General features: G+C 37.5%; 2 protein-coding genes across 2 annotated transcripts in view; both read left to right on the top strand.

Moving 5' to 3' along the window:
- SLC5A3 (solute carrier family 5 member 3) overlaps positions 1–16,364 on the top strand; it is a 31,402-nt gene extending 15,038 nt beyond the window's left edge. The window contains exon 2 of the mRNA XM_079154935.1: positions 5,039–16,364. Within this exon, the coding sequence (XP_079011061.1) occupies positions 5,379–7,535 (2,157 nt within the window). The 5' untranslated portion in view covers positions 5,039–5,378 and the 3' untranslated portion in view covers positions 7,536–16,364. The remainder of the gene's footprint in view (positions 1–5,038) is intronic.
- Positions 1–26,358, top strand: part of MRPS6 (mitochondrial ribosomal protein S6) — a 72,934-nt gene that overhangs the window by 15,038 nt on the left and 31,538 nt on the right. The gene's annotated exons all lie outside the window — the stretch shown is intronic.

Genomic DNA, 26,358 nt, shown 5'->3' with positions numbered 1-26,358 from the left:
CACCCTCCCTACACATGAAAACCTGGTCAAAGTGGAGGTTTACGGGAAAGTAGTGGAGGTTTACGGGAGGATGCTATTTCCCTTGCTCCCCTTCTCTTACTGTCATGAGATGTGAGCAACTGGAAAGTCTCAGTGCAGTTAAAAACTATATGGGTCCAGTCAGGATTTCCTGTTCTTAATGGTCTTTTAAAAACCTTAATAACCAGAGTCATCAGTATATTACAAATATTTTCTCAGATTTAAGGGCAAACTCCTTCACTGATTAGGGACTGTTACATAGTGCTATCTTCAGCTTCAGTTTTAACTTCAAATTGGTTGGAGTTCATGTCACTTGAATTAGGAAAACTCAACTTTGGCTTTTAAGTGTCATTGGTAAAATCCTGTCATATCTGCTCCATCCACATTTTTAAAGTAGTGAGGATTGAAGATTGTCTTGTGTGTATGTATGCTTGGTACCAAGCAACATTAAGTATTCACTTGTGAATTTCCTTTGCTGAACTTTGACTCATGATGACAGACGTGAAAAGTCTGTGAAAAGTCCATAAAAATAAACTGGGGGTGGGGGGGGATTTTATTCAACCAAAGTGATATATATGAGGAAGCTAATAGTTGATGAGGTGGTTGGAGTCTCTTTAAAATGTTGTGAAGAGAACTTGTTTAATACATTATTTCATTTATCTAGCTTTTAATATCTAGATAAGTTGTGGAGAGCCTAATATTCCTGGCACATAGTTGTCAGTGTAATTTGAAAGGGCTTCATGCCTTCTGGTCCGTTCCAGTTGTGGCAAGTAAACTGACATTCACTGAGCCACTGGCCTCTTAACCCTGGGTAGTATTACAAGCTTTCTGTGTTATTCTGTGTTAAGCCATTAGGAGCTAGGCAGATGAGTCTGTTGAGGTTCTTGGAGTTGTTGCCTGAGATCCTGCAGTTAGGTTGTGACCTTTGGAACCTAGCTCTTTGAGGTTGACTCCTTTCTATTCTACTCTGCCACCTGCACATCTCTGGTAACCTACACCCACTTATTTCACAGAATCATGAAACCTGGTGGTATTGAGAGCTGTTTTCTGTGACTAGAGTGAAAGCAAGCTTCCAGTATGCCTATTTTTTTCATTGTTTTTGGTAGGTTACACAAAGACAATTATTATTTAGGCATTCAGGTTTTTGGAGATCTCTGTATGTTTATAACCCTTAGATTTCTAGTTGGTAGTGTGAATATTTTTCATTTGATCAGTATAGGACCAGGTCTCATTAAGTCTACCATTAGTAGTGCTAAGCTGGACTTGTTCAGATTCTCTTGAGTATGTGCTTGTAAACTGACCCCAAAGCTAAATACAGTGTTAATTTGGTCACTTCTGGGGTCACCATATTCAACTCTGTTAGCCTACTTGTGTTAATGAATTTATTATGATGCGGATCCCTGACTGAGTTCAGGGATCATTTTCCTTGTTCCCTATTTGGTTTCTATGACAGATGAGTTTTCTTTTTAGATAGGGTGACCATACATCCTGAATTTTATAGATTGTTCCAGAATAATATCCTGGTTTGGTAGATAAATAACATGGTCACCTAGATGTCAGGAGAGAGAGGTAATCATTATAGCCGATTTATGTTTTTGGTAAGCATGTTTTAATTTCACTGAAGGAGTTTAATAGCTGATTTAAATTTGGTCATTTTTTCTCTTTGTGGTTGAGCAAACACAACAGATACATATGCTTTCTCTTTTCAAAATTAATTTTTCAATTTATTTCATACAAATACCTGACAATATCAACTGCATTCTAATTCTTTGCAAAACTATTAGTAAAACATTACTTCTCTGAGAAGGAAGCCCTCTCTTTAGGTGAGAAATCTTTCAGAACACCTTTGTGTTTGAGGTTGGCTAACTCTCATCATCACTAGGGTACATATACTGTAGAAACAATTCTTTTTAAAAAATGCTCTACCAAGGAACCAATCCACATTCTTTGCATAACTATACCTATTTTATTGGTTGTCCCACATTCTTACCTAGGAGATTTACCCGAATTGTGAACTGTGAAAAAAAGGAATAAATAAAACATGAAGCTTTTCATTTTCTTTGTGTATTTTTCCAAAAAATAAAGGAACTTTGAAAAGTGTTCAATAAGTTTTTGTTGGAGTACAGTTTATTTCTTTAAAAGAAAAAAACATAAAATTTGTATACTTTACTTGGAACCATATTTAAGGAATGTGAAAATTATCTCCTGAAAGATTGAAATTTAAGTCTTGGATAATCTATTCATGACTAGAGTATGAAGTTGAGCTGCATTGATATAAAGTATTTTATTTTTTCTACAAACTAAGTTGACTATTTTGGGTTCTCTCTTCCCTTTCCCACTCTTTAGCAGGTGCTGATCTCTGGACGTATTTTCTTTGAACTGGAAAATCTCAAAACCTATCCACAAGCTGGTGTGGTGTCCAGTGAGGGAACTGTCAGCAGTGGCTTTTGAAGGGTTGAAGAGGCATAAGCAGAAAGTTGAACTTAGACTTGAACTTGCTTTTGATCACTCCTTGCTCCCTTACCTGTGAGCAGTACATATCTAGGGAAGTTAGGGGCCAGTCCTAGCATGAGGATTTCAACTAGTCTGAGCAGAGAGAGCATGGCTTAGTGCATAAATCATATTTAACAGCAAGGAACAGTGTTGATATTTACATTGCTTCCTAGTGATGGAAGAAGGAAGTGCTTGTTTTGTTCCTCAGCACTTTGCTTCTGAACAAGTAAGCTGTTGCAGCAGCTATTGACAGACTCAACTCTACATCAAAACAAAAAGTGACTGGATGGGTTTCTCTCCCTTCTTTGGGAACTTGTGGTACTGTCAGCTGCTGCTACTGACCTCCATTGAACTAGGCTTACCTGTAAATGTTGAACAAGTGACAAGGAAGTGGTTTGGATGTTGGGTACCAGAGAGATCTTCATCAAAGGCAGGATTTCATAACTGCCAGTAATGCTTTCCATTGTAAATGAGGAAAAGTACCCTTTTAAATAACTTATGTTTGTCATAGGTTTTATTAAAAATTTAGGTGGATAATTGCTAAATAATTTCACAGTATTTATTGTTGACAAACTTGAAAGCTTTTGGGGCTGGGGAAGGCGGTCGTAAAGTATGACTGAACTTCAGGATCTGCAGGTATGAAAGATGCAATTTTTTTTTTTTTTTTTTTTTTTTTTTTTTTGTGGTGCTGGGGATCGAACACAGGGCCTTGTGCTTGCAAGGCAAGCACTGTATCGACTGAGCTATCACACCAGCCCCAGAGGCAGAATTTTTAATCAGGTTTCTTAGCATCATTATACTGCTTTGTGTTTAAAAAAGGGATAAAGATGGGATTGGCTTTTGTTTTTTTTTTTTAAATCTAGACAGCTTTATGAATTAGACATAATAACCTAATTTGGTGGGGCATTAGTCTTTTTAGGCCTTGTGCCTAGCTGCTTTATATGCTGGTGGGAAGTATTTCTAAGTTTTTAGTACTGTTAGTGTTTCTGTTTTTTTGTTTTTTTGTTTTTTTGTTTTTTTTTTTGTTTGGTTTTGTTTTTGGTGGTGGGAACTGAACCAAGGAGTGCTCTACTACTTAGTTGCATCCCCAGCCCTTTTTTTTATTTTTTAATTTTGAAACAGTACTGGCCTCGAACTTGCAATCCTTCTGCCTCAGCCTCCTGAGTATCTGGGATTTATAGGCGTGGGCCATCATACCTGGCTGTGGTCTGTTTTGAACAATTTGGAAAACAAGTGGCATCAGTATCATTTATGGGATTTAAGTTTACCATTGAATTTAAAAAGAAAATGCCTAAATTCATCATAAAGCAATAGTTTTTTCAAGCATGAAGAAACATTCTGATGTTGCTTCAGTAAAAGGAAGAGTTTAACATATGGAGGTCTTAGGTTGAATGATAATGTTTTTCTTTAGTTAAAATATCTTTGAAGAATTAGAATTATCTCTTTGCTGGGGGAAAACTACCAAACTCATAAAAATGATTTAGGTGAATTTAAATGTCTGTTTTGCAGAATGGTTGTCTAAATCCAGGACTGACAAATATCAGAAGGACTTATTGAAGATGATTTGTTTAATGATTAACAAATGTGTTTTGTTCAGGTTTGGAAGATAAATAATGCAGTTATTCAGTCTTCAGGAAACTTTTCTCCTCCCCTCTCCCCCTGCTTTTTATACCCTTCAACAGAAAGGCATTAAAAGGAAGAAATGCTTGAGTGCTCTACAAAACTAAACCTTGAGTGTGCCTTTATATGACTCAGAAGTTCTCTTGGAAATATTGCCTGAAGAAAAGAAAGGGAAGGAGATTACCTCTTGTAAAGTTCTTTTTATCTTCCAACTTCTCACTAGAGGAATGAATAAAATTGTAGGGTTGTTTTGTCAGTTGTTTATGTTTCCAGTTTTTTTCTGGGTGGAGTATCTTGTTTCCCTTTAGGTGTTTCAAGTTCCAGGTTATTATATGATAACTATATGCATTTACAGTTGCACAAACTGAGTAGTACTTTGGTTTTCTGTGTTTAAATTCTCTGGAGGTAGAAGCTCACACCTAGCAAACACATTTGCTGTTCTATCTGGGACCCTAACTGGCCAAAAAGTTGGTCCCAAATGTTCTTGGGATTCACAGTATTTGAAGATTCTCTTTGGTGCCCTTATTGTAATAATTAGTACCGCTTTCTCTTTAGGGTGCTTTACAATTTTGATTCCTGTTCCAAGCTGATATTGCTACAGTGAGACAAGAAAGAACAATATGCTACATAGTAACTTGCTGGAGAAGTTAGGCTGCTTAGTTATGAGATTGAATTTTTGTTTTTAGTTCAAAATGATGAATATTCACACTGACTTTTAAGTATCAGCTGTGATAGTATAGACCAAACTTTGCTGTGGAACTAAAGTGTTTTTAAAGTTTTTTTTTTTTTTTTTCTTTTTATAAAAAATGTCTTGTTGCGCCGTGTTTGCTCGACTGAAAGTTTCCTCATCCCTTGGTGAGACCCTCCTCTAATTCAATCTTTGTCTTTTGTCTTTGCTGCCTTGCAGGGTTGGTACAGTAGGCTTCACTAGACTTAGCTGCAACTCAGAATTTCTCCTCCAGCACCTGAGTAAATGCTGATGGTCTTGTGGAGTGTGGATTAAGAGTACGAGCTAAGTTCTCAAATCCCAATTAAGAAGCGGAGGAAAATTTAAACTGTCTCCTTCAAAGTTTATCACAACCACCACCATCAAGACAGCAAACCAAAGGACAAAGACTTTGACCTGCTGTGTTGCCCTGTATAGTCCAGTTCACGTATGGTTTGCAGACTTGGCTGAGGTTACTAATAAGTAAATAAAAAGCTGGACACTTCTGTCATTTGGACGCTTTTATTCACAAGTTACCAGAATGAGGGCTGTACTGGAGACAGCAGACATTGCCATAGTGGCCCTGTATTTTATCCTGGTCATGTGCATTGGTTTTTTTGCCATGTGGAAATCTAATAGAAGCACCGTGAGTGGATACTTCTTGGCGGGGCGCTCTATGACCTGGGTAGCAATTGGTGCCTCTCTGTTTGTGAGCAATATTGGGAGTGAGCACTTCATTGGGCTGGCAGGATCTGGAGCTGCAAGTGGATTTGCAGTGGGCGCATGGGAATTCAATGCCTTACTGCTTTTGCAACTTCTGGGATGGGTTTTCATCCCAATTTACATCCGGTCGGGGGTATACACCATGCCTGAATACTTGTCCAAGCGATTTGGTGGCCATAGGATTCAGGTCTATTTTGCAGCCTTGTCTCTGATTCTCTATATCTTCACCAAGCTCTCAGTGGATCTGTATTCGGGTGCCCTCTTTATCCAGGAGTCTTTGGGTTGGAACCTCTATGTGTCTGTCATCCTGCTCATTGGCATGACTGCTTTGCTGACTGTCACCGGAGGCCTTGTTGCAGTGATCTACACAGACACTCTGCAGGCTCTGCTCATGATTGTTGGGGCGCTCACACTTATGATTATTAGCATGATGGAGATTGGTGGGTTTGAGGAAGTTAAGAGAAGGTACATGTCGGCCTCACCTAATATTCCCTCCATCTTGTTGACATACAACCTTTCCAACACAAATTCTTGTAACGTCTACCCTAAGAAAGAAGCCCTAAAAATGTTGCGGGATCCAACAGATGAAGATGTTCCATGGCCTGGATTCATTCTTGGGCAGACCCCAGCCTCAGTGTGGTACTGGTGTGCTGACCAAGTCATCGTACAGAGGGTCCTGGCAGCCAAAAATATTGCTCACGCCAAAGGCTCTACTCTTATGGCTGGCTTTTTGAAGCTTCTGCCAATGTTTATCATAGTTGTCCCAGGAATGATTTCCAGGATACTCTTTACTGATGATATAGCTTGCATCAACCCAGAGCACTGCATGCAAGTGTGTGGAAGCCGAGCTGGGTGCTCCAATATTGCTTACCCACGCCTGGTGATGAAGCTTGTTCCTGTGGGCCTTCGGGGCTTGATGATGGCCGTGATGATTGCAGCTCTAATGAGTGACTTGGACTCTATATTTAACAGTGCCAGTACTATATTCACTCTTGATGTGTACAAACTCATCCGCAAGAGTGCAAGCTCCCGGGAACTAATGATTGTGGGGAGGATATTTGTGGCTTTTATGGTGGTAATCAGCATAGCATGGGTACCAATCATTGTGGAGATGCAAGGAGGCCAGATGTACCTTTACATTCAGGAGGTAGCAGATTACCTGACCCCCCCAGTGGCGGCCCTGTTCCTTTTGGCAATTTTCTGGAAGCGCTGCAATGAACAAGGGGCTTTCTATGGTGGAATGGCTGGCTTTGTTCTTGGAGCAGTCCGTTTGATACTGGCCTTTGCCTACCGTGCCCCAGAGTGTGACCAACCTGATAATAGACCAGGCTTCATCAAAGACATCCATTATATGTATGTGGCCACAGCATTATTTTGGGTCACAGGACTCATTACTGTAATTGTCAGCCTTCTCACACCACCTCCCACAAAGGAACAGATTCGCACCACCACCTTTTGGTCTAAGAAGAACCTGGTGACTAAGGAAAGCTGCTCTCAGAAAGATGAACCTTACAAAATGCAGGAGAAGAGCATTCTGCGATGCAATGAGAACAGCGAGGCCATCATCCATGTCATTCCCAATGGGAAATCTGAAGATAGTATTAAGGGCCTTCAGCCCGAAGATGTCAATCTTTTGGTGACCTGCAGAGAGGAGGGCAATCCCGTGGCTTCTTTGGGTCATTCAGAGGCAGAAACACCAGTAGATACTTATTCCAATGGGCAAGCGGCTCTCATGGGTGAGAAAGAGAGAGAGAAAGAAACGGAGGATGGAAACCGGTACTGGAAGTTCATAGACTGGTTTTGTGGCTTTAAAAGTAAGAGCATCAGCAAGAGGAGTCTCAGAGACTTGATGGAGGAGGAGGCTGTCTGTTTACAAATGTTAGAAGAGACTCCACAAGTTAAAGTCGTACTGAATATTGGACTTTTTGCTGTGTGTTCTCTTGGAATTTTCATGTTTGTTTATTTCTCCATATGAACTTAAGGCTATGATGAGACACTTAACTTAAGAAAATACTGGTCTTTGGAAAAAAAATTATGTAACTGTTGCATCTCTCAGGCATTGTTTACGCTGTAGGTTTTAGCCAAATTTTACTTAGCAGAAAATCATTTATTTGCAAGACTTTATTTTCCCAGAGATGGATTAAAGTAAATCTTCACCTTTTAAATGAAGCAAAACAGACTGAAAAGTTTAAAAAAAAATGTGGTTTAAGAAATTTCCATACCAAAGTAAGGAGAGACCAATTATTCTCAGATGTCTTAGAGCAGAATATATGTTAAGGTATCATGAATAAGGTGTTGTCTGCACTGCCAAGTCTTGGTAGACCTTAATGCTGAAGTAGAAGATTTGCTCATATCTAAGTTTTTTCTATCTCCGTAATTCGCACTACCATATAAAAATACAATAACTGAATTCTTACATGTTGTATAATCAGTTATGTTCTGAAACTCTAATATGTGGTATGTATTTCAAGACAGGCTAGTTTGCCAGGTTCATTTTGTATGTGTGTGAGTCTGTGGATTCTGATTGCCAAAAGAGAGGAAGAATGTTATCCTGTAGGTATTTTTGGGCCACCTGTATGTGGAATGATAGGGGGAAGGGTTGATCCAGTTCTTCCCCCCACCTGTTTTTCCCCGTGGTTTAAGGAACCACATAGTGATCGCCAAGTCTGTTTATAAAGTTACATATTAAAATTGTATTACTAAATGATTATGGGGGGGAAGTGAAATAAATGTTGCTGATGATCCCCACGTTTATTGACCAAATTAAGGTCGTTTTGTATAGTTTTGAGAATTACCAGTTTCCAAGCAGTGTTTGATTAACCTATGTCAAGCAGATAATTAATCATACTCTATCAGATTTGACTTTTTTTTCCTTGTCATTTGGTAACATTCTTAATTAGATGAAAGCCCTCCCAAGTAGATTCATTTGGAAGATATGTCCAGTATCTTGAAGAAACATTTTCACTGCTTTTGTGTGCTGCCGGGTTATCATGATATATCAAGGGGAAATTTAATTCTGAGTTCATACTTCATTGATAATTTTTTTTAATTTTTAATGTTTTCCTCAAAAGACTTACCATCTGTACACAGTCTACATCTTTTTTGTTTGTGAACATGTAAGGATGTTTCAGTGCAAACCAGCCATCAGTACCAGTAAACAGTGCATGCTTGCCATTGGTAGATTATTTATAGGATGGATAGCATTTTTAAGAGATGCCATAAACAAGAACTTCTGGGTTTAGTAGTGTAGGATATTATAGGACTTGTGTAATTATAGGACCCTTATCTTGACATGGTTTACCCAGTTGCATCATCCATGGGTGGGAATCTGTTTTTCCTTAGGAAAAGTACTGATTGATGTTAGAGAAGAGGTTTGCAGAGGATGTAGCTCTGTGTCCTCAACATTGTACTTTTTCCCTCCCTGAAAAATAAGAAAGTTAATTGTATCTACTTTCTTTGACTTTCTTTAAACTGATACTTTTTAAATTGCATGATTTTTATTAAGCTAGTACTCTTTAGGAAAATTACTTTTATAGGTACTTTCCTAGATTTTGAATCAAAACTTAGTCCTGATGTCTTTGAAATTTTTTAGTATATAAACTAATTTGTTTCTGGACTTGATTAGTCCAAAGTTGATTTCAGAAATTATCAGTTTAATGTCTTCCCATCATCAGGAGGCTTTTTGATGGACTGAGTCTGTAGGTGAAAAAGTAATTCATGTATAATAGCATGTATTTCTGAAGTGCTTAAGAGTGCCTTGTAGAATTTTTTTTCTCAATTTCATTCTTAAGGTTTATAACCTGGGGATCAAATAGATAGGGACCTTCCTTTCCTTGTATGGAGGTTGAGGTTGTGACATATTCAAGGTTAGAAAACCTATTTCAGAAGATCAGAAATCTGGTCTCCAAATCTGGACAATGATTTGGTGTCCATGGTTTGTGCTTTTCTTAAAGTAAGTGAGTGCTCTTCCTTTGGGACAACCTTTTGGTATCAGGGAAAGTGATAGGATCTTGGGTTTTCCAAATTGGCATTAAGCTGTAGAAATTAACATTTTCTTTGACTCTGAACATACTGCTGTGGAACTCAGCAGTGAGAATTGACACATTGGCTGGGCAGCCTTCCTACCGCTTCTATTTACATATAGATAAGTGAGTAGGAGGTATTTATGTAGATCCCACCCTTGATTTGATGTTAAATCCTAATAGTTTGGAGTGTTTGAGCCCCCTACCCCTTTAATCTCTGCTGTTGTCCTAGTATGATACATAAAATACATCATCTTGTGTCTTTTGGTATATGTGTAGCAGTAGGTCAAGTTTAGAGTACTAATGTTTGTAAATAAAGAATGACTATTAGCGTATCCATTAGAATTGTTTACTCTCGCCAGTATAAACATCACTTTATTTAGACTGAAGTCCCTGAAGCTCGTCTTCCTCATTTCTTCCCAGTAATAGATAATGTGCTTGAATGAGTAGGTGAATTGCTGATGGCAGCTTTATTTCAGGGGTCTAAACTTCAGGCTATACTTCATTAGAATGATTGTTCCTGGGATATGATATATGAACTGTCTTAAGCTAGCAAAATGTTCCTGCTTTATTACTGAGTAAATGAGTCATAAAAGATAACATTGATCTCTAAACATTATTGTGTATATTTTTATATTTGTTCAAGGTAAGTCTTAGAATTGACCAAGTGATACTATACTGACAAAATAGTAGCTAACCATTAAAGAGGTGAGGATACTTGTCTTCAAAGGTAGAGAAAAATACCACCAAATCAGCTGCAAAATGTTTCCCCAGCTCCTAAATTTCTCTCTTCTCAGACAGTCTTTGTCTTCAGATCAGAAGCCGAGGACTTACTACAGAGGTTTACAAAAGAATAGTTTGCTTTTTTGTGGAACCTCTGGTTGCTCTGTTTCTTAGATTCTGTCCTGCCATCCCAAGAGTAAACAACTGAACCACTCTTATCTCTTGGCCATTCTTTCCTGAGGAGGTGATCACTTTTGCCTTTAGAAAGCAGTAGTAGTAGTGCTGTGTCCTTTGGCCCTTTAGATCTGCTCTGTGGGGCTTCCTTTCCACTTGGCCCAAAGGATCCATTTCCTTTTTGCATAGGAAGGCTGGCCAGAGTAATGTAGCCAGTAGCTCTTAAGAATGGCACCTCAAGCGATTAACAGGGACCCATCACTCTGAAACTTTTCATTTTAAGAGTTGGGTGGGAGGGTTACTCAGTCTAACCTGAAACTAAGCAGGGGGTTAAAAGTCTTGTCTGGAGAATTAGTCTTTGTTTCTTCATTAGCAGTCCACAGCTTTTTTCTCTTAAGGTGCATGAATCTTCTCTCTTTCAGTGTCATTTAATACAGAGTTATTCTCATTCTTTTCCACCAAATGAACAGGCTGTATTATTAGCCCTTAAAGTGTTAGGTCCTTCAACATTCCCACTTGGCAGTATTAGGCTTACTCATTTCCTTATGCTTTACTCCCCTAACTCATTTTGATCTGAGGTGTGATGACTGGAAAGGGACCATATGGATATCTAGTAGTGATACCTTGCCATTCCCTAGGTTTTGAGTTGAGATATGTCCAAGGCCTTTTCTCTTAAATTATGTAACTGCAGAGCTTGCCAGGACAGAATTTTCCTGAGAAATCAGGAAAACTATTAAGTGGGATACTAAAAAGTACTAGGGTGATACAGGTGTGGACAGTTGGTAAAGGACAAACATTAGCTAAATTTATAGCCTTGGAGCCACATTCATTGAATTCTAGGGCTTGAAGCAACTTGCCTATCAGCTAGTTAAACCATTCCCCTTACAAATTGGGGTACCAGTGTATAAGATCTAACCTGCTAACTCCTGGTTTAATGTCGAGTAAAATACAAATTTATTAGCACATTAGAGGTTAGAATGATATTTGATATTGATTATTTAAAAAATAGGCTTCAGCATTCAAGATTTCTCATTAGCCAGGACTTCATAGGTTGACATTAGACCAAGCAGATTTTACAGTGGCATACATTACTATGTGTTTATTTGTATCTCCCTACTATTCTGAGAGACTGGTCTTTTTATCTTTCTTCACATTGCTTCTTTAATTTTTTTTCACCTTTCTTTCAACATTTAACCAAATATCTATTTTGTTCTTTGCTCAGCTTATTTCACTTCCAAGCATACTGTCTTGGTGTATAATTACTGTCCTTTGCCCCAGTATTGAGAGCTTAGGTCCAAATAATATTTAAACATAACTATTTAATGAAGTATTATTTCTTCATTAATTCTTCATTAAATTTCTGTTAACTTAAGGTGTTAATTCTTGAGACTGATTTTCTCAGATTTGTGTTGGTTGAATGATAAAAACACTAATAGTTCACTTTTATTCTCAAAACTCCATCTCAAAAATTAGAGATCAATAGTGAAAATTCATGAGTCCCTTTGAAATGATGGTGGGGTCAGAATGCAGAGACAAGTGTAGTTTGCTTTAATGTCAAAAACAAATGGTGCTTGCAGTATATAAGGGTAAAATTTTGGAACTAGCATATCAAGAAACCCTTTGTACTGGCAGGTATGAGATTGTATAAGAGGTAATCTTTTGAATATTAGACTTGGTTGACTTAATTCAGTGTTGCAGACCCTTTTCCTCATTAAGGTCACTTCTTAATTTTTTTTTTTTTTTTTTAATCATTTTGGTACCAGGGATTAAACCCAGGGGTGTTTAACCACTGAGCCACATCCCTAGTCCTTTTTTATATTTTATTTAGAGACAGAGTCTCTAAATAAAGAGTTGCTTAGGGCCTCGCCAAGTTGCTGAGGCTGCCTTTGAACTCGTGATTCTCCTACTTCAGCCTCCTGAGCTGCTGGGATTACAGGCATGTGCTTAATTTGGTATATTTTTGACTCTTAATGGAAGACTACTTGGACTTTTAGAAGAGAACTAGGCTAAGGTTCTAAGTCAAGCTTTGTCAGCACTGAGTTGCACATCATTAACTTAGCTGTGTAAGTGTATTTTACTTAAACTTTTCAATTCTGGTAATAAGATTTTAAACTACTGATTCACCTTTAAAGAAATGTGAAATTGATGTCATTTGTGTTTCTCATCTCCTTTCTAAAAGGTGTAATTTGGTTGGTGTTTTGGGGTACCTCATTTATCTGGTAATCAACAACCATAACCATGGACAATCTTTTACCTAAAAATGAACAGAAAATGTTTGATATATTTGTATCATTACTAATCTCATGTGCTTTACTCTTTAGTGGAGTATCATACATGATCTCTGACTGTTGAGTTAAACCTTAATTGAATTTGGTTATTTGGACTGGCAGCATGTTTGAAGAGAGGTGTGCTGGAATAAAGTGAGCAGCTTGAAGAGCAAATCAGGAAAACATGAAGTGGTCCTGGATTTCTAGTATAGGAAAGTGGTTTTGCTGTCCTCAGAAAGGGAGAAAAACACTACGCCATAACTATAGCCTGTAGTAATGAAGCCCTCCCAAGCACTTCAAGACTGTTTACGTTAAGTGAACTCTGCCAATAAGGGAAGTCACATCACAGTGATTTTTGACAACAGCACAAGCTGACAGTTGATATCCACAACCTACTTGTATTTTGGTGAATTCACTCTATTCTTAGTGCTCCTGAATGAAGGAGTGTTTAGTTTTTATCAGTATGGCCTATACGTCTATAAGTGGGATGTTCTTAGCAGTTTACTTTTTTAGTGTGATAATTAGAAATTGAATTTAGGCCTGTTGCTATTATTGAAATCCCAGGTTGTCAAAGGCCAATACACATGGTATTTCATAGTAAACATAAACAGCTTTTGAACTTGATGTGTTTGGATTAGTGCCTTCTGGTTATCATTATTGACTGTTAGTTTTTCTTTTCTTATAGAAAAATTTTGTTACTCCTCTTCTTCAATTTTAGTATAACTAGTGAAGAATTAAAAAAAAAACCCATATTTACATTATATGCAAACTTTAGGTTCAAGGAAATAAGTTAGATTGATATTTGTGTTGCAGCTTAATGTTCGTCTTTATTTGCTTTTATATCCATAATTGGAAATTCAAAGTTACATGATTCTTACATTTTGGTTTTATCATTTATCCATTTAGGTTTGATAAGTAAATATGAGAACACGTGACAACAGTTCATATTCTATGATAGAGAAAAATTACTAAAAGTCCATAGAAAGCACAAAATCATGTGAACACGTAATGTGTTTCTCCACACGTAGAAAGCACAAGACTGATAGTGTTCTCTTTAACCCACAAGTGCCAGTTGTGAACCCATCAAGTATTTGTTGTGGTGAGGACCACAGTACTGATAGACCTGGACAATGAAGCATCTGTTACAGGTGGGTCCTAAGAGATAAGAAATTCAAAATCATAATCTGGTTAAGTTTGTACTGCTTTGGAGGAGGGAGAGAATACAAATGTCAGGAGTACTGTGATTATATTTGGATGTTCCTAGCAAAATTGGGGTCTCTGGGTTCATTCCCATAATCTGAAACTAAAGAAATAGGAACAAATTTTTTAAGGTTTTGGTGTGTAGAACAGGTAACAACCTTCTGGTTTGAGCTATAGAGCCACTGGAATTTTTAAGATCTTAGAGTAAATATTCTCTCTCATGAACAATGTTCTAAAACCTGGAGAAATTAACATTTTAATAGGGCAAATACTATAGGTTTTGTTTAGGTTTGTGAGAGGTGAAATGGCCTTTATTTTCTTCACAGTCTTGATCATGCTCCATTTTAATCGAGGAGAATTTGATTCAAGAGTTCTGAGCATCAAACTAAGTCTCTTTTAAGACAGATTTGCCAAATGAACTACTCTGCTTTTCACAATCGTACCCATAGTCTGAATGATGCTTTCACCTGTCCCATTGTCCTGCTCAAAACCAGACTAGAGGAAATCTGTGAATGTGTGCATGAAAGATGAAATGATGTTCCACTTCACAGTTGCCTTTATTCTGCCCCTCACTTTATGCATCTCCCAATAGTCCCTGTTTACCAAGAATGAATAAATAGCTTTATCTTGAATTTTGCCCCTGTCAAGATACAACCCTCAGAATAGGAGTGACTGACTACCTTGTTCCTTCTCTGTTTTGTATATTTATCTTAGAGAAAAACTTGTTTAGAATACAGCTGATACAGACTATTGTAACGTGTTTTGGAAGAGTTAACCTGAACACTGGAGGGAGAGATTCCTCCCTCCAGCTAAAAGCCAGGCAGGTGTGTACCTACATTTCTTTAGAATGTAAGACCTTAGACTTGGGGACTCTGAAGGGAAAGGAGTGTCAGAAGAGCAGGAAACTGGAAAAGTTCGAGGAACGTCCTTGGCTTAGCAGTATGTGATAATGCAAAGCAGTTATAACCTTTTAGTTCTGTAGAATGTGTATCCTGTACCTTTAAATTTAAAGTAGTTTGTAAAAACTTTATGAAAGAATGCTTTTGGAAATTCCTTTGACAGAAATATCTTTCATTTATAATTCCATGGAAGACTGCTTTAATTAGCCTAGGTGAAAAGTAGTCCTAGTGGTGTAAATATGTATAATTAGAATTGCCTAATTTCACTGTGAGATCTCAGACTTTTAAGTGGCAAACAGATCAACAAATCTTTTGCTCATGGACTTTTCTGTGGGGTTGTTAAAATGCAAAAGCTTTATTTTTTTTAATAATGACATATTACATTAATGTCAGATAATGGTATGGAATCTGTTCCCCTGCTTTCCCCTGCCATTATTGCTTCAGTTTATAGATTGCCAGCAGAGCTCCGAAAGAGCAGGGGTTTGCCCGTTCTCTAATTGGACATCCCATGTTCTGTGTCCAGACCTGTGTTGGCGATCACAATATGAACTGTGTTAGGCTTCTCAGTGCTTTTTTTTTCTTTTTGATAAGATGGATATCAAAAATAGTTGCTGTGCAAAAGTTAGTAGTCTTCTTCAAGAAGAAAACCAATTCCTTTTCTAATAATATCCTGTGAAATTGCTTCATTCATTCCTTTGTTTTTAAGCCAAATGTCAGCAGAGTACTGCTGCTTTTATCTAGTAATTTTGATATGTAAGTATTAATGCATTTTTAAAAGATGTATGCATTGAAAAATGTTTCTCCAGTGTCCTGCCTATTATGCTTCATTCACATTTTCTGTAAGAGACCTGGGGAGTGTGTATGGTGTACATGTATCATTTTAGTCAGGTATTGTAGATCAAATGTGATTATACATGAAGTTGATGAACATTCATTTTGAGTGAGTCTTTTGATTGTAAACTTAATTTCCAATTTGCCCTTCATTGTTCACAGCTTTTTTTGTTTTAAAGTTTGGCTAATTGGGTCCATCCCATTGTGCAATGTTTTAGTTGCAAGCAGAAAATAGAATTTGGTATAAATCAGGTTACTTCCATATTGAAAGGAAAACGATTGAAACTGTAGATTTAAAATTGTTAACTATTCATGACAATTCTAACCTGACTATTCCACTGTATACAATCTGATTTTTTAAAATTGTAGACATATATGATCTTGGTTTAATGTGTTTTAAAAAGTGTTATTGTTTTAAAAATGAAAAAAAAAAACGAAGCAAATCTGCTAAAAGAGCTGTCAGTTTTCATTACTGACTTTGTAAAATACACTGTTCTTTGTGTACTGTGTGTTATTTTGCCAGCTGCTGCATTAGCCTTCAGAAGTATTTGGAAGATGAACTACATTTCTTGCAAAAGTACATTCCTTTCTGTGGTATTTTGTCCTGTAACTGAAGTATAGTAATTATTTTATGGAAATGTTAGCACTTCTGTACCAACTTTGAATAAAATGAAAAATTTACATTGTTTTTGACTGAGTATTTTCAGTGAACACTAAAATACCCTTACCTCCCCCCCCCCCCATTTACAATGCTGTATGTCTCATGAGTTGAAGGGATTCTGACTCAATTTCTTATTTTCTTGGCTTGCGAGAGGTTTCCAGTGAGTGTGCCCCCCATAGGCTATTGTCACTTTTAATCTTTGTAAACACTGACTTACAGGTATTGGCTGAGAATAGAATTACATGGATTAAGTAAAATGATTCTTCCACCTCTAGTTTTGAAATTTCAAGTTATAGGAAAGTTGGAAGAATTTAGGAAGCGCTTACCCAAATTCACCAGTAAATACTGCCACATTTGCTTTTCTATTCCTCAAATCTTATACATTTTTCAGAACTTTTTTTTAAAGCAACTTTTTTTTTTTTTTTTTAAAAGAAGTTGTAGATGGACTGCATGCCATTATATTCGCTTATTTTTCTATGTGGTGCTAAGGATTGAACCCAGTTCCTCACATGGCTAGGCAAGTGCTCTGCCACTGAACTATAGCCCCAGCCCCTTTTCAGAACTTTTTTTTTTTTATGGCAAAGATAGTCTTGACTTTATTTACTATCTCTTGATCACATTACCCTGTTTTATTTCCTTCATGAACTTATCAATATCTGGATTTTTTTTTTTTTTGCTTTTTTTAATTGTAAACAAATGGGATACATGATTCTCTGTACATGTAGTAAAGGCATACCGTTTGTGTGATCATAAATTTACATAGGGTAATGTTGTTTGATTCACTGTTATTTTTTCCCTTCCCCTCACCCCTCCCACCCCTCTTTTCCCTCTATAGTCCTTCCTCCATTCTTGCCCCCCTCCCTAACCCTAACCCCTCCCACCCCCCATTATGTGTCATCATCTGCTTATTAGAGAGGTCATTCAATCTTTTTTTTTTTTTTTGGAGATTGGCTTACCTCACTTAGCATGATATTCTCCAGTTTCATCCATTTGCCTGCAAATGCCACAATTTTATCATTCTTTGTAGCTGAGTAATATTCCATTGTGTGTATCTATATCTATCTATCTATCTATATATATAATCACAGTTTCTTTAACCATTCATCAATTGAAGGGCATCTAGGTTGGTTTCACAGTCTGGCTATTGTGAATGAGCAGCTATGAACATTGATGTGGCTGTATCTCTGTAGTGTGCTGATTTTAAGTCCTTTGGGTATAGGCCAAGGAGTAGGATAGCTGGGTCAAATGGTGGTTCCATTCCAAGTTTTCTAAGGAATCTCCACACTGCTCTCCAGAGTGGCTGAACTAATTTGCATCCCAACCAGCAATGTATGAGTGTACCTTTTTCCCCACATCCTTGCCAACACCTGTTGTTGCTTGTATTCTTGATAATCCCATTCTAATTGGGGTGAGATGGAATCTTAGTGTAGTTTTGATTTGCATTTCTCTTAAGGTGGTGAACATTTTTTTCATATGATTGTTGATTGCTTGTAGATCTTCTGTGAAGTGTCTGTTCATATCCTTAGCCCATTTGTTGATTGGGTTATTTGTATTCTTCGTGTAGAGTTTTTTGAGTTCTCTATATATTCTGGAGATTAGTACTCCATGTGAAGGAACACAGGGAACTTTGTGAAGTAGAGTTGCCCAGTGGGACCCTTTTCAGAACTTTTGACTGAACCTTTGTGGACATAATTCTCCCCTTACCTCATAAGTGTTTGGGGTATATTATTTGAGACAAGGGAAGTTACTCATAATCATTATCAAAATCTGGAAGGCAATAGTGATTTTTAATCCAAAGACTAAACTCTTCAGATATTTCTTATTCCAGTATTGTTGAGTTAGGACTGCCTCCCTGCCGCTTTGGTGCTGGTATCCAACTGAGGGCCTTGCACATGCTAGTTAAGAACTCTTTATCACTGAACTTACATTTCCAGCCTGGGAACTTTGGGGGGGAAAATTTTTTTTCAGAAACTAGTCCATGGCAGTTAGCTTTATGTCACTTGTTTCCTTCAATCTAGACTAGTTCCTTGGCCTTTCATGATATTGGCTGATATTGATGTTTTTAAACTGTATGGGCCAGGGACTAGGGCTGTGTAGCTCAGTGGCAGAGCACTTGCCTAGCATGTATGAGGCATGGTTCAATCCTTGGCAGCACATAAAAATAAACAGCCATGCTGTCCATCTACAACTACAAAAATAAATTTAAAAATTAGAATATAAGTGTATAGGCCAGTCACTTGTGAATATCTCTCCTTGATTAGGATTTATTTGATTCCTCACAATTAGATCAAGACTATACATTTGTGGCAGGAGTATAATGTAAATGATTATGTGTTCTCAAAACTTAACGTTGGGGACATGTGATGTCATGTCCCATTGTTCATATTAACTTTAATTGTATTAAGGTACTGTCAGTTTTCTCAACTGTGAAGTTTCCATTTTCCTCTTTGATAATACGTAATTTGTGGGGAGATTATATGGGGTATTGTAAGCAATCTATTCCTCAAACTTGAACCCCCTAGTTTTAGTATGACTATATATTTCTTGCCTAAGATTACAGTGATGGTACAAAATGGCTATTTTTTCTTTGGTCACACTGAACTCAAGAGCTTCCCTTTTCCCTATGTATTTATCAGTATGAATTCCTGGATTATTTTATTCAATAGGTTATAATACTTTACTGTCATTATTTTGCTCAAACTTTTCTACATTTAGCAAATGGGACTCTTTCAGGGCAGTTTTATGTTCTTTGTGACATTTTTCCATCAGTGTTTTGAGTACTTATTTTCCAGCACAACAAGCAGTGAAGGCTCATCTTGTGTTTTCCTTGCCCCAGTCAGAGAGGCCTTTAGTAGGGAATGGTCTGGGTATGCTCACTGACACAGGGACGTCGTGGTTGCTCTCTGTGTATGGAGCTATGAAGTTCACATAACTGAGCTACTGATGACTACAGCTCTAGCCAGCACCAATGGTTTCTTTTTAACTTTTCCTCATTCTGTGTTCATACTTTCTCCAACTATGAGAAAGCTGATAATATTAACACACTCTTTTTTTCCCCCAAATTCTGTAACTCCTTAAATTATTTTCATTTAGAATGTTTAATAATGTTTGCCTGAATATGGAGTTATAAACTGGACAGCATTTTCAAAACACAGACTAGAAGCTAGAAAAATATTTGTAAACACAGGACAGTATTTTTCTAGTTTCCAATCCTTACGTTTCGAATTTCATAATTACATGCCTTAATGAAAGTTTTGCTTTTGTTGTAATGAAAGTTTTCTTTTTGTTGTATCAGCCCTTAGTGGGCTCTTACAATATGGCAGTTCAATTCTGGGGTAATGGTTCTGTTTTCTCCTTTTTGGAACCACTTTAAATTCTTGGACCTCCTAGACTGGTACTTTTTGTTAAATCTTTTAATTTTCATTTCTTTTTGCTCTTTCTAGAGTTTATAAACTATCTTTTAAATTTCTATCAGGTTTTAAATTTTAAGCTCCTTTGCTCCCTGAATCTTTGTTGCTTTTTGTTTAGTAGATGCTATATCTTATATCTGAAGACATTGAAGTGTCTTCCTCCTCCATTATTTACTCCCAAGACAGTTGTTCAGTTTGTGTTGGTTTTTGTACTAAGGGCTTTTCTCAGGTGTGTGCTGATCTTGGTTGTCTGCTTATATTTAATAAGGTGAATTAGAAGTGCTCTGAATGTGTTGGAAGAGCTTATTATCTTCCATGTTTGGCCTGGTGGTTTGTAGGGTCTTTCCCTGTCTTTAGACTGGGTTAGATTCTCTAAAGGAAGTTGTTGACGAGTTTTAAACTGAAGGGTAAAAATCCTTCCCCCCACCCCCATGAGTCTGTGGGGAAAGAACAGAGGGATCTCGGTAGTCATACTATGCTGTTTTCTTCCATAATCCCTTTTTGGTATAGCACTTCTGCTTTGTGGCTGTACAAGTGGCCTCCATTTCAGAGAATTAAAACTCCAAATATGCACCCAGGGATCCCACTGCCCTCTCAACATTCAACCAACTCTTGAGTAGTTTAGTCCCACACTTAACTTCTGCTTTCAGAGGTGCTCAGATCAATTCCCAGATACTCAAAATTCTATGTTCTTGTATATATCATTGATTATTGGTTTTCCCCACTGTTGCTTTTTATATACTTCCTTTCTTCCTAAATGATACTTTTGCCCCTTTTTTTCCCCTCTGTCCCTTTTTTTCTTGTAGGACTGTTTCTTAAAAATCCTGCACAATATATATGTATAGTGGGATATTATGTTGTATACCTGGAATATATATATATTTTTTCACTTATACCTCAATAAAACTGAAAAATGATCTCTTTATGGTAGTTATGGTAGGTTTTCTAGAGGGGGCATAATTAGATGCTTGAGTTCAGTACTACAGCTTGTCTGGAAGTCCTGATGTCCACTCTTGAGTTAGCCTTTGAAAGGTGAAATTTCAGAGCTTATTGCCCCTTTCTGTCCTTCGCTGAAACAGCATGTTGACTACCAGAAGGAAAGTTGGAGTTTTAAAGTTCTACTTTTCTCTTTAAGTGCAAAACTATGAAGACTATTTGCATATTAGAAAGGCCTTGGAAACTATATAATTGGTTTTTGTACAGTGCATGAATATCATCCCTGGGTACTCAATCCATAACAGATGTAGTGTAGTGATTTTTATTTGTAGTCCTTAGGTTCTCTAAATTTACTGTGAACACTGAATGCTTGTCCGTTGGGCAAATACAGGGCCATATTCCTGTGCACTCATTTTTATCATCTGATCCATCCTTAACCTGTATTATGTGTGTTTCTGTTTAAAGGTGGCATTCGTAACATATTGTTTATTCCATAGCCCTGCAACACATGCTTGAATAAAGCTTACCTAACATGTTTTCTCCTGAAGCCACATCTCAGCCTTGTGCTTAGGAACACTAGACAGTACTTCACTACAGTTGGGGGTGTTGTGAATAGTGAAATCACCAACAGAAAGCAGACAAATGCAAAAATCATGGCATTGCAAACATTGTGAAAAGGACATTTGTTTATGGTATTAGAGAAATGAAAATAGAAAGCTGCCTTGCTTGTCCTCACCTGGGGCTGTGTGCAACAGAAGACATTCTGCATGTGTGCATGCATTCAGTTGGCTGCAAAGGTGCTGGGAAATATGGATTTGGAGGTTACAAATAAGTTCTAGTAGGCAAATCGGTAAATATGAATTCCACAGTAGTAATCAGTTGTAATTTTGAAGCAAGTGCAGGTAGTCATTACCCACAAGAAATAGAACTAATTATTAGCATTCCTGCCCAAGAACACTCATTTCTCCCTGACAGTTCTAATTTTAAGGAGTTTTTCTTATTCACACTTTCAAACCCAAGTTTTGCCTCAAGTGTCATCTTTTCCTTCCTTTATTTGAAATAAATGTATTCCTTGTATTTAAAATCAGGTTTACTATTCTCCATTCCCTGGTATGTTATCTTATTCATTTCCTGGTGCTGTAAACCAAATAACTGAAAAACTAATTTATACAAAGTAGAGACTGATTTAGCTCGTGATTCAGGAGTCTGGGATGTCTAAGAGCATGGTGTCAGCATCTGCCCCCTATCCCCAATCTAGTGGGGCTTCCTGCTACATCAGGACATGGAGAGGACATCACATGGCAAGATGGAGCAAGGTAGCCAGAGACAGCTCTCTTTCATACCAAAGCCACTCCTCTGGTAATCCATTCACCTCCCAGAGGCTCTTCAAATATGAATTATGGGGATTAAGTTTCTAACACATGCAGTTTGTGGGACACAAAACCATAGTGTGTAGCATAGGATAAGGATCCTTTACCAGCTTGTCCTTTTTTTTTTTTTTTTTAATTAACCCCTAAACAACTTTGAGGCAATTGGTCCTTTTTCACGTGCAGTCTCCAAGTTAAATTCAGTACTCCAGGTAGACACTGCTAATGTTAGGCTGTGGTATCGAGAAATCAGTGCAACAAAATGAAGTCTGCCATTCCCTTAGGTTTGCTTCCTTTTCAATTCCCATTTGAAATCTCATATCCTATGTCAGCACCCCCCCCCCCCCCCCCCGTTGGGTCCTGTAGTTGCCTGTTTGCAGAAGAAGTTTTCATAACTTTTCAGAATCTGGTTTTATTACTGTAACATTCCCTATACATTCTAGGAGGTATTGAGTGAGTTTTTAATTTTGTCCCAAGGATTTTAGAAATTTATAAGCACCATTAAGTGTGTCTGACTGTACCTTTGTTTTTGTTTTTCACTTTGTTTATCCTTAGGTCCTTTACTTCACATCTGTTTTTGACTAATAGGATGTATATTAATTTTATTATACATCTGTCATTTAAAAGAAACTTCCTCTTTGCAATTAAGATCTTGTATTTTATGAATTTATTTTGTATTTTCTTCCCTTTCATTTGGATTAAACAGTTACCAACTTACATATTTTAGTGTTTTGTTTTGGGGGTACTAAACCCACTGAGCCACATCCCCCAGTTTTTTAAAATTTTTAAATTTTTTAATTTTTTGAGACACGGTCTTGCTAAGTTGCTCAGGCTAACCTCAAATATGCCATCCTCCTGCCTCAGCCTCTGTTATTACGGGCATGCACCACTAAGCCCAGCTCATTTCTTAACTCTTGCACTTGAAATTTTCATCAAACATTTTTTGAACAAGTACTGTGTTCCAGGATCTTTGCATTTCTGTCACCTTGTAAAGATGTATAAGACCTTGAGGAGTTTTGTTTAGTAAACAGTATAGATTCTATAAATTACATTTGCAAGATGTGTATAGAATGAGAGAGATAGCCAGGGGATTACAGGTACTTCTATGAAGTAGGTGAATTTCAGTGAATGCTTTTATTCCTATAACTAGTGCTTTTATACCCTTCCTCTTCCCTGCTCTTCAGAGCACAGCAATCAGTTAAAGGCCTTCTTCCCACCGCTTGAATTTAATACTGCTGCAGTGGACTAGTTGGTGGACCCACTTTGGGTCTGTTGTTCACTTTGGGTCAGCATGGCCTGCCAATCTGACTCTTGCCCAAACCTGTATTTCTGATTCTGTCAATGCATATTTTAAAAGCTCTTAACCCAGTCATTTTACTGATGTTTTTGTTAAGCCTTGACCTGGCATTTAGAAGATTCACAGAACCTCAAAAGAATTTACTTATAAACCATTTATTTTCACTGTCCAAATCTCTGGTTGATTCTTAACCTCCCCTGTCATCCCTTTTGAATGAAAGGATTCAGTACTGTTCCTTCAAGCACCTCTTGTGAAGAGGCTGAAATCCAAGGTGAAGGAAGGAGACTGGAATGTGCATGAAGGAGAGCAATCAATAAGAAAGATAGCTCAGTAATGTCTACCTGACAATTCCTACTCTGCTGTCCAACTCACAAGCTTGGCATTTCATTTACTTGCTGCCATAGTAACCAGGTCTCCTGCCAATCTTCCCTTTTCTCAACTTCTTTTATTCATCTGTAAGTGCTTCTGGAAGGCAGGTGAGAAAGATAGAAATGAACCCTGTAAGAGGGTTGTGGACTTCAGAATGTCCTCAGAACAGCAAGCATGAGTGCCTTAATTTGGCGTTGTTTCCAGCAATGAAGTGGTATTTACAACCAGTAGTCACCCATTGAGTTTGCCATGTCTCCACTACACTTTCAGGGAGAACTGCAGTATTGCTTTGAGAAAAAATGAGCCTTCACATTCCTTAACTTAGAGTTGTAAAAGATCATTGCTTAAAATCCTTTACGAATTTTAGTTCAGCCAGAGTCATACGTCTTTGGAGTGATGAAAAGCCAGCCAGCTCCTATTAAGATTGTAATTCTAATGTTTATTTGCACCTGGGGAGCTTTAACAAGTCTCTTTTGAGGGTGGGTACCAGAGATTGAAGTGGGGGGCACTCAACCACTGAGCCACATCCTCAGCCCAATTTTTTGAGGGGGGTGGGTACCAGGAATTGAACTCAGGGGCACTCAACCAGTGAGCCACATCTCCAACTCTGTTTTGTATTTTATTTAGAGACAGGTTCTCACTGAGTTGCTTAGTGCCTCGCTTTTCGCTGGGCTGGCTTTGAACTCCAGATCCTCCTGCTTCAGCCTCCGGAGACTGGGATTACAGGCGTGCACTCCTGCACCTGGTTTAACAAGTCTTTTTTTTTTTTTTTTTTTACTTAACAAGTCTTAATGCCCAGAAATTTTGAATCCCCAGGACAGTTCTGAGGGTAAGATGCAACCTCAGATGGTACAGCATGTTTTAAAAAAAGCATCCTCATTTATAAGGCTCCCAGCTGATCGCAGTGTGTGCTGAGGAATTCCACTGTGACTTTACCTTTTTTCCTGTGATTTAATTGTGAAAGAAATGATTGGTTTTATGCAGGTGAGCCCCAGACTTGTTCTTAAATGTTATTCTTTGGCTCAAGACTCCAGGAACTGCATTATGGTTGAACTGCGTAGATGAATGTTAACTCTAGGCACATAAATAACTGGCAACTAGTAAATTCATACAAGGGTCAATTTCATGTAATCATGACTTGTCTGTGCAGTAGCTCTTTAAATTATTAATTTATAGCATTTTAATGCCAGTGCTGATATTGATGGCTCAACATGGGCTTGCTGCATGGGCCCCATGGATGGGTAAGTCTGGTTTATGACATAAAGGCATTCTGCCAGCCTTGTAGATAAAGTTACTTTATCTGCTTTTTATATTTGCAAATTCAGTCAACCATTACCTCACTAAGAAAAACTATGACTCTCTAATTTTTGACCCTTGGTCATAGGATATTAATATGTACTTAAATCAGCCACTGTACTAGTTATCAGATTGTTGTTCTTTTTTTCCTTTTTTTTTTTTCCCATTCTGTCCTTCCAAGTTTTTTAATTTTCATCATATACCTCAAAGAACGTATTTTCATGTTGAATTTCCCGGGTCCCCAGAATCTTATTCCTAGCTGCATGGCTATAGAATGGGCAAGCTCTTCCTTTTTTCCTTATCACCTTGGCTTCATTGGCCACTGTAGTGCCAGAGCCAGACTTGGCCTGATCCTGTCACATCCTTTGGTTTTGGATTCTAGGGTCAGTGATTTCTGAGCACCTGACTTCATGATTCCAATTTTTTCCTGATTTCCCAAGAGATGGAGTGAGAAGTTGTAGTAGCTGACTGCTAGAGGTACCAATGTGCGAGGCTTTTTCAGGAGCCTCAGCAAGCCATCTCTGTACAATATTTCTCTATTTTTGAAAAACTATGTGGATATGGAGTCAATGAATTCTAAGTGTTTAGGTGTTAATCTAGGACTTCACATAAGTCACAAAATAGTTTATCTTTAAAAAATTAAATGAAACTAAATTTGTGCCCAAAGGAGTAAGGTTCTCGTGTAGCCATATGCAAAATGACATGGAGTTTCCTCAAAAAATGACAGCTAATTACCATGTGATACCAAAACATATTTCACTAAGAAAAACTATGAGTTTTTATGGGTATATGTAGCCACTTCTGGGTATATATCTCAATGAAAGAAAGACAGCATATTAATGAGACACCTGCTATTCCATGTTTATTGCAGCAGAGGTGGATAGTGGAGTCTGGGAGTGACAGGGAGATTGTGGGGGGGGTGGGGGTGATAAAGAGAAGCTGGTAATAGGGTCCAAAAATACAATTAGATAGAGGAGGCTTAAGTTCTGGTGTGTTGTAGCACAGTGTGGTTCAAGTTAACAGTAATTTATTTTACATTTCGAAGTAGCTATAAGAATGGAATTTGAATGTTCCCAACACTAAGAAATGATAAATCTTTGAGATGATGGATATGCTAATTATCCTGATCTGATCATTACCGTGTGCATATGTACTGAAATATACTAAAACTCAAAAAACTGACACATAATTGTATATACTTAATGGAATCCCATAAATAAGTACAATCCATAAGTATACAAAATTATGTATCATAATATAAAATTATGATGTATCAAAGTTTTTTGGAAAGTTTTGTTTCTAAAACAACCTTTTGTTGTTTATTGTAAATCAGGTAATAGCACAAA

This window comes from Sciurus vulgaris (assembly GCF_902686455.1).
Source record: "Sciurus vulgaris genome assembly, chromosome: 10".
NCBI lineage: Eukaryota > Metazoa > Chordata > Mammalia > Rodentia > Sciuridae > Sciurus > Sciurus vulgaris.
The sequence above is the reverse complement of the archived record's forward strand: the minus strand, read 5'-3'. Positions and strand labels throughout refer to the sequence as shown.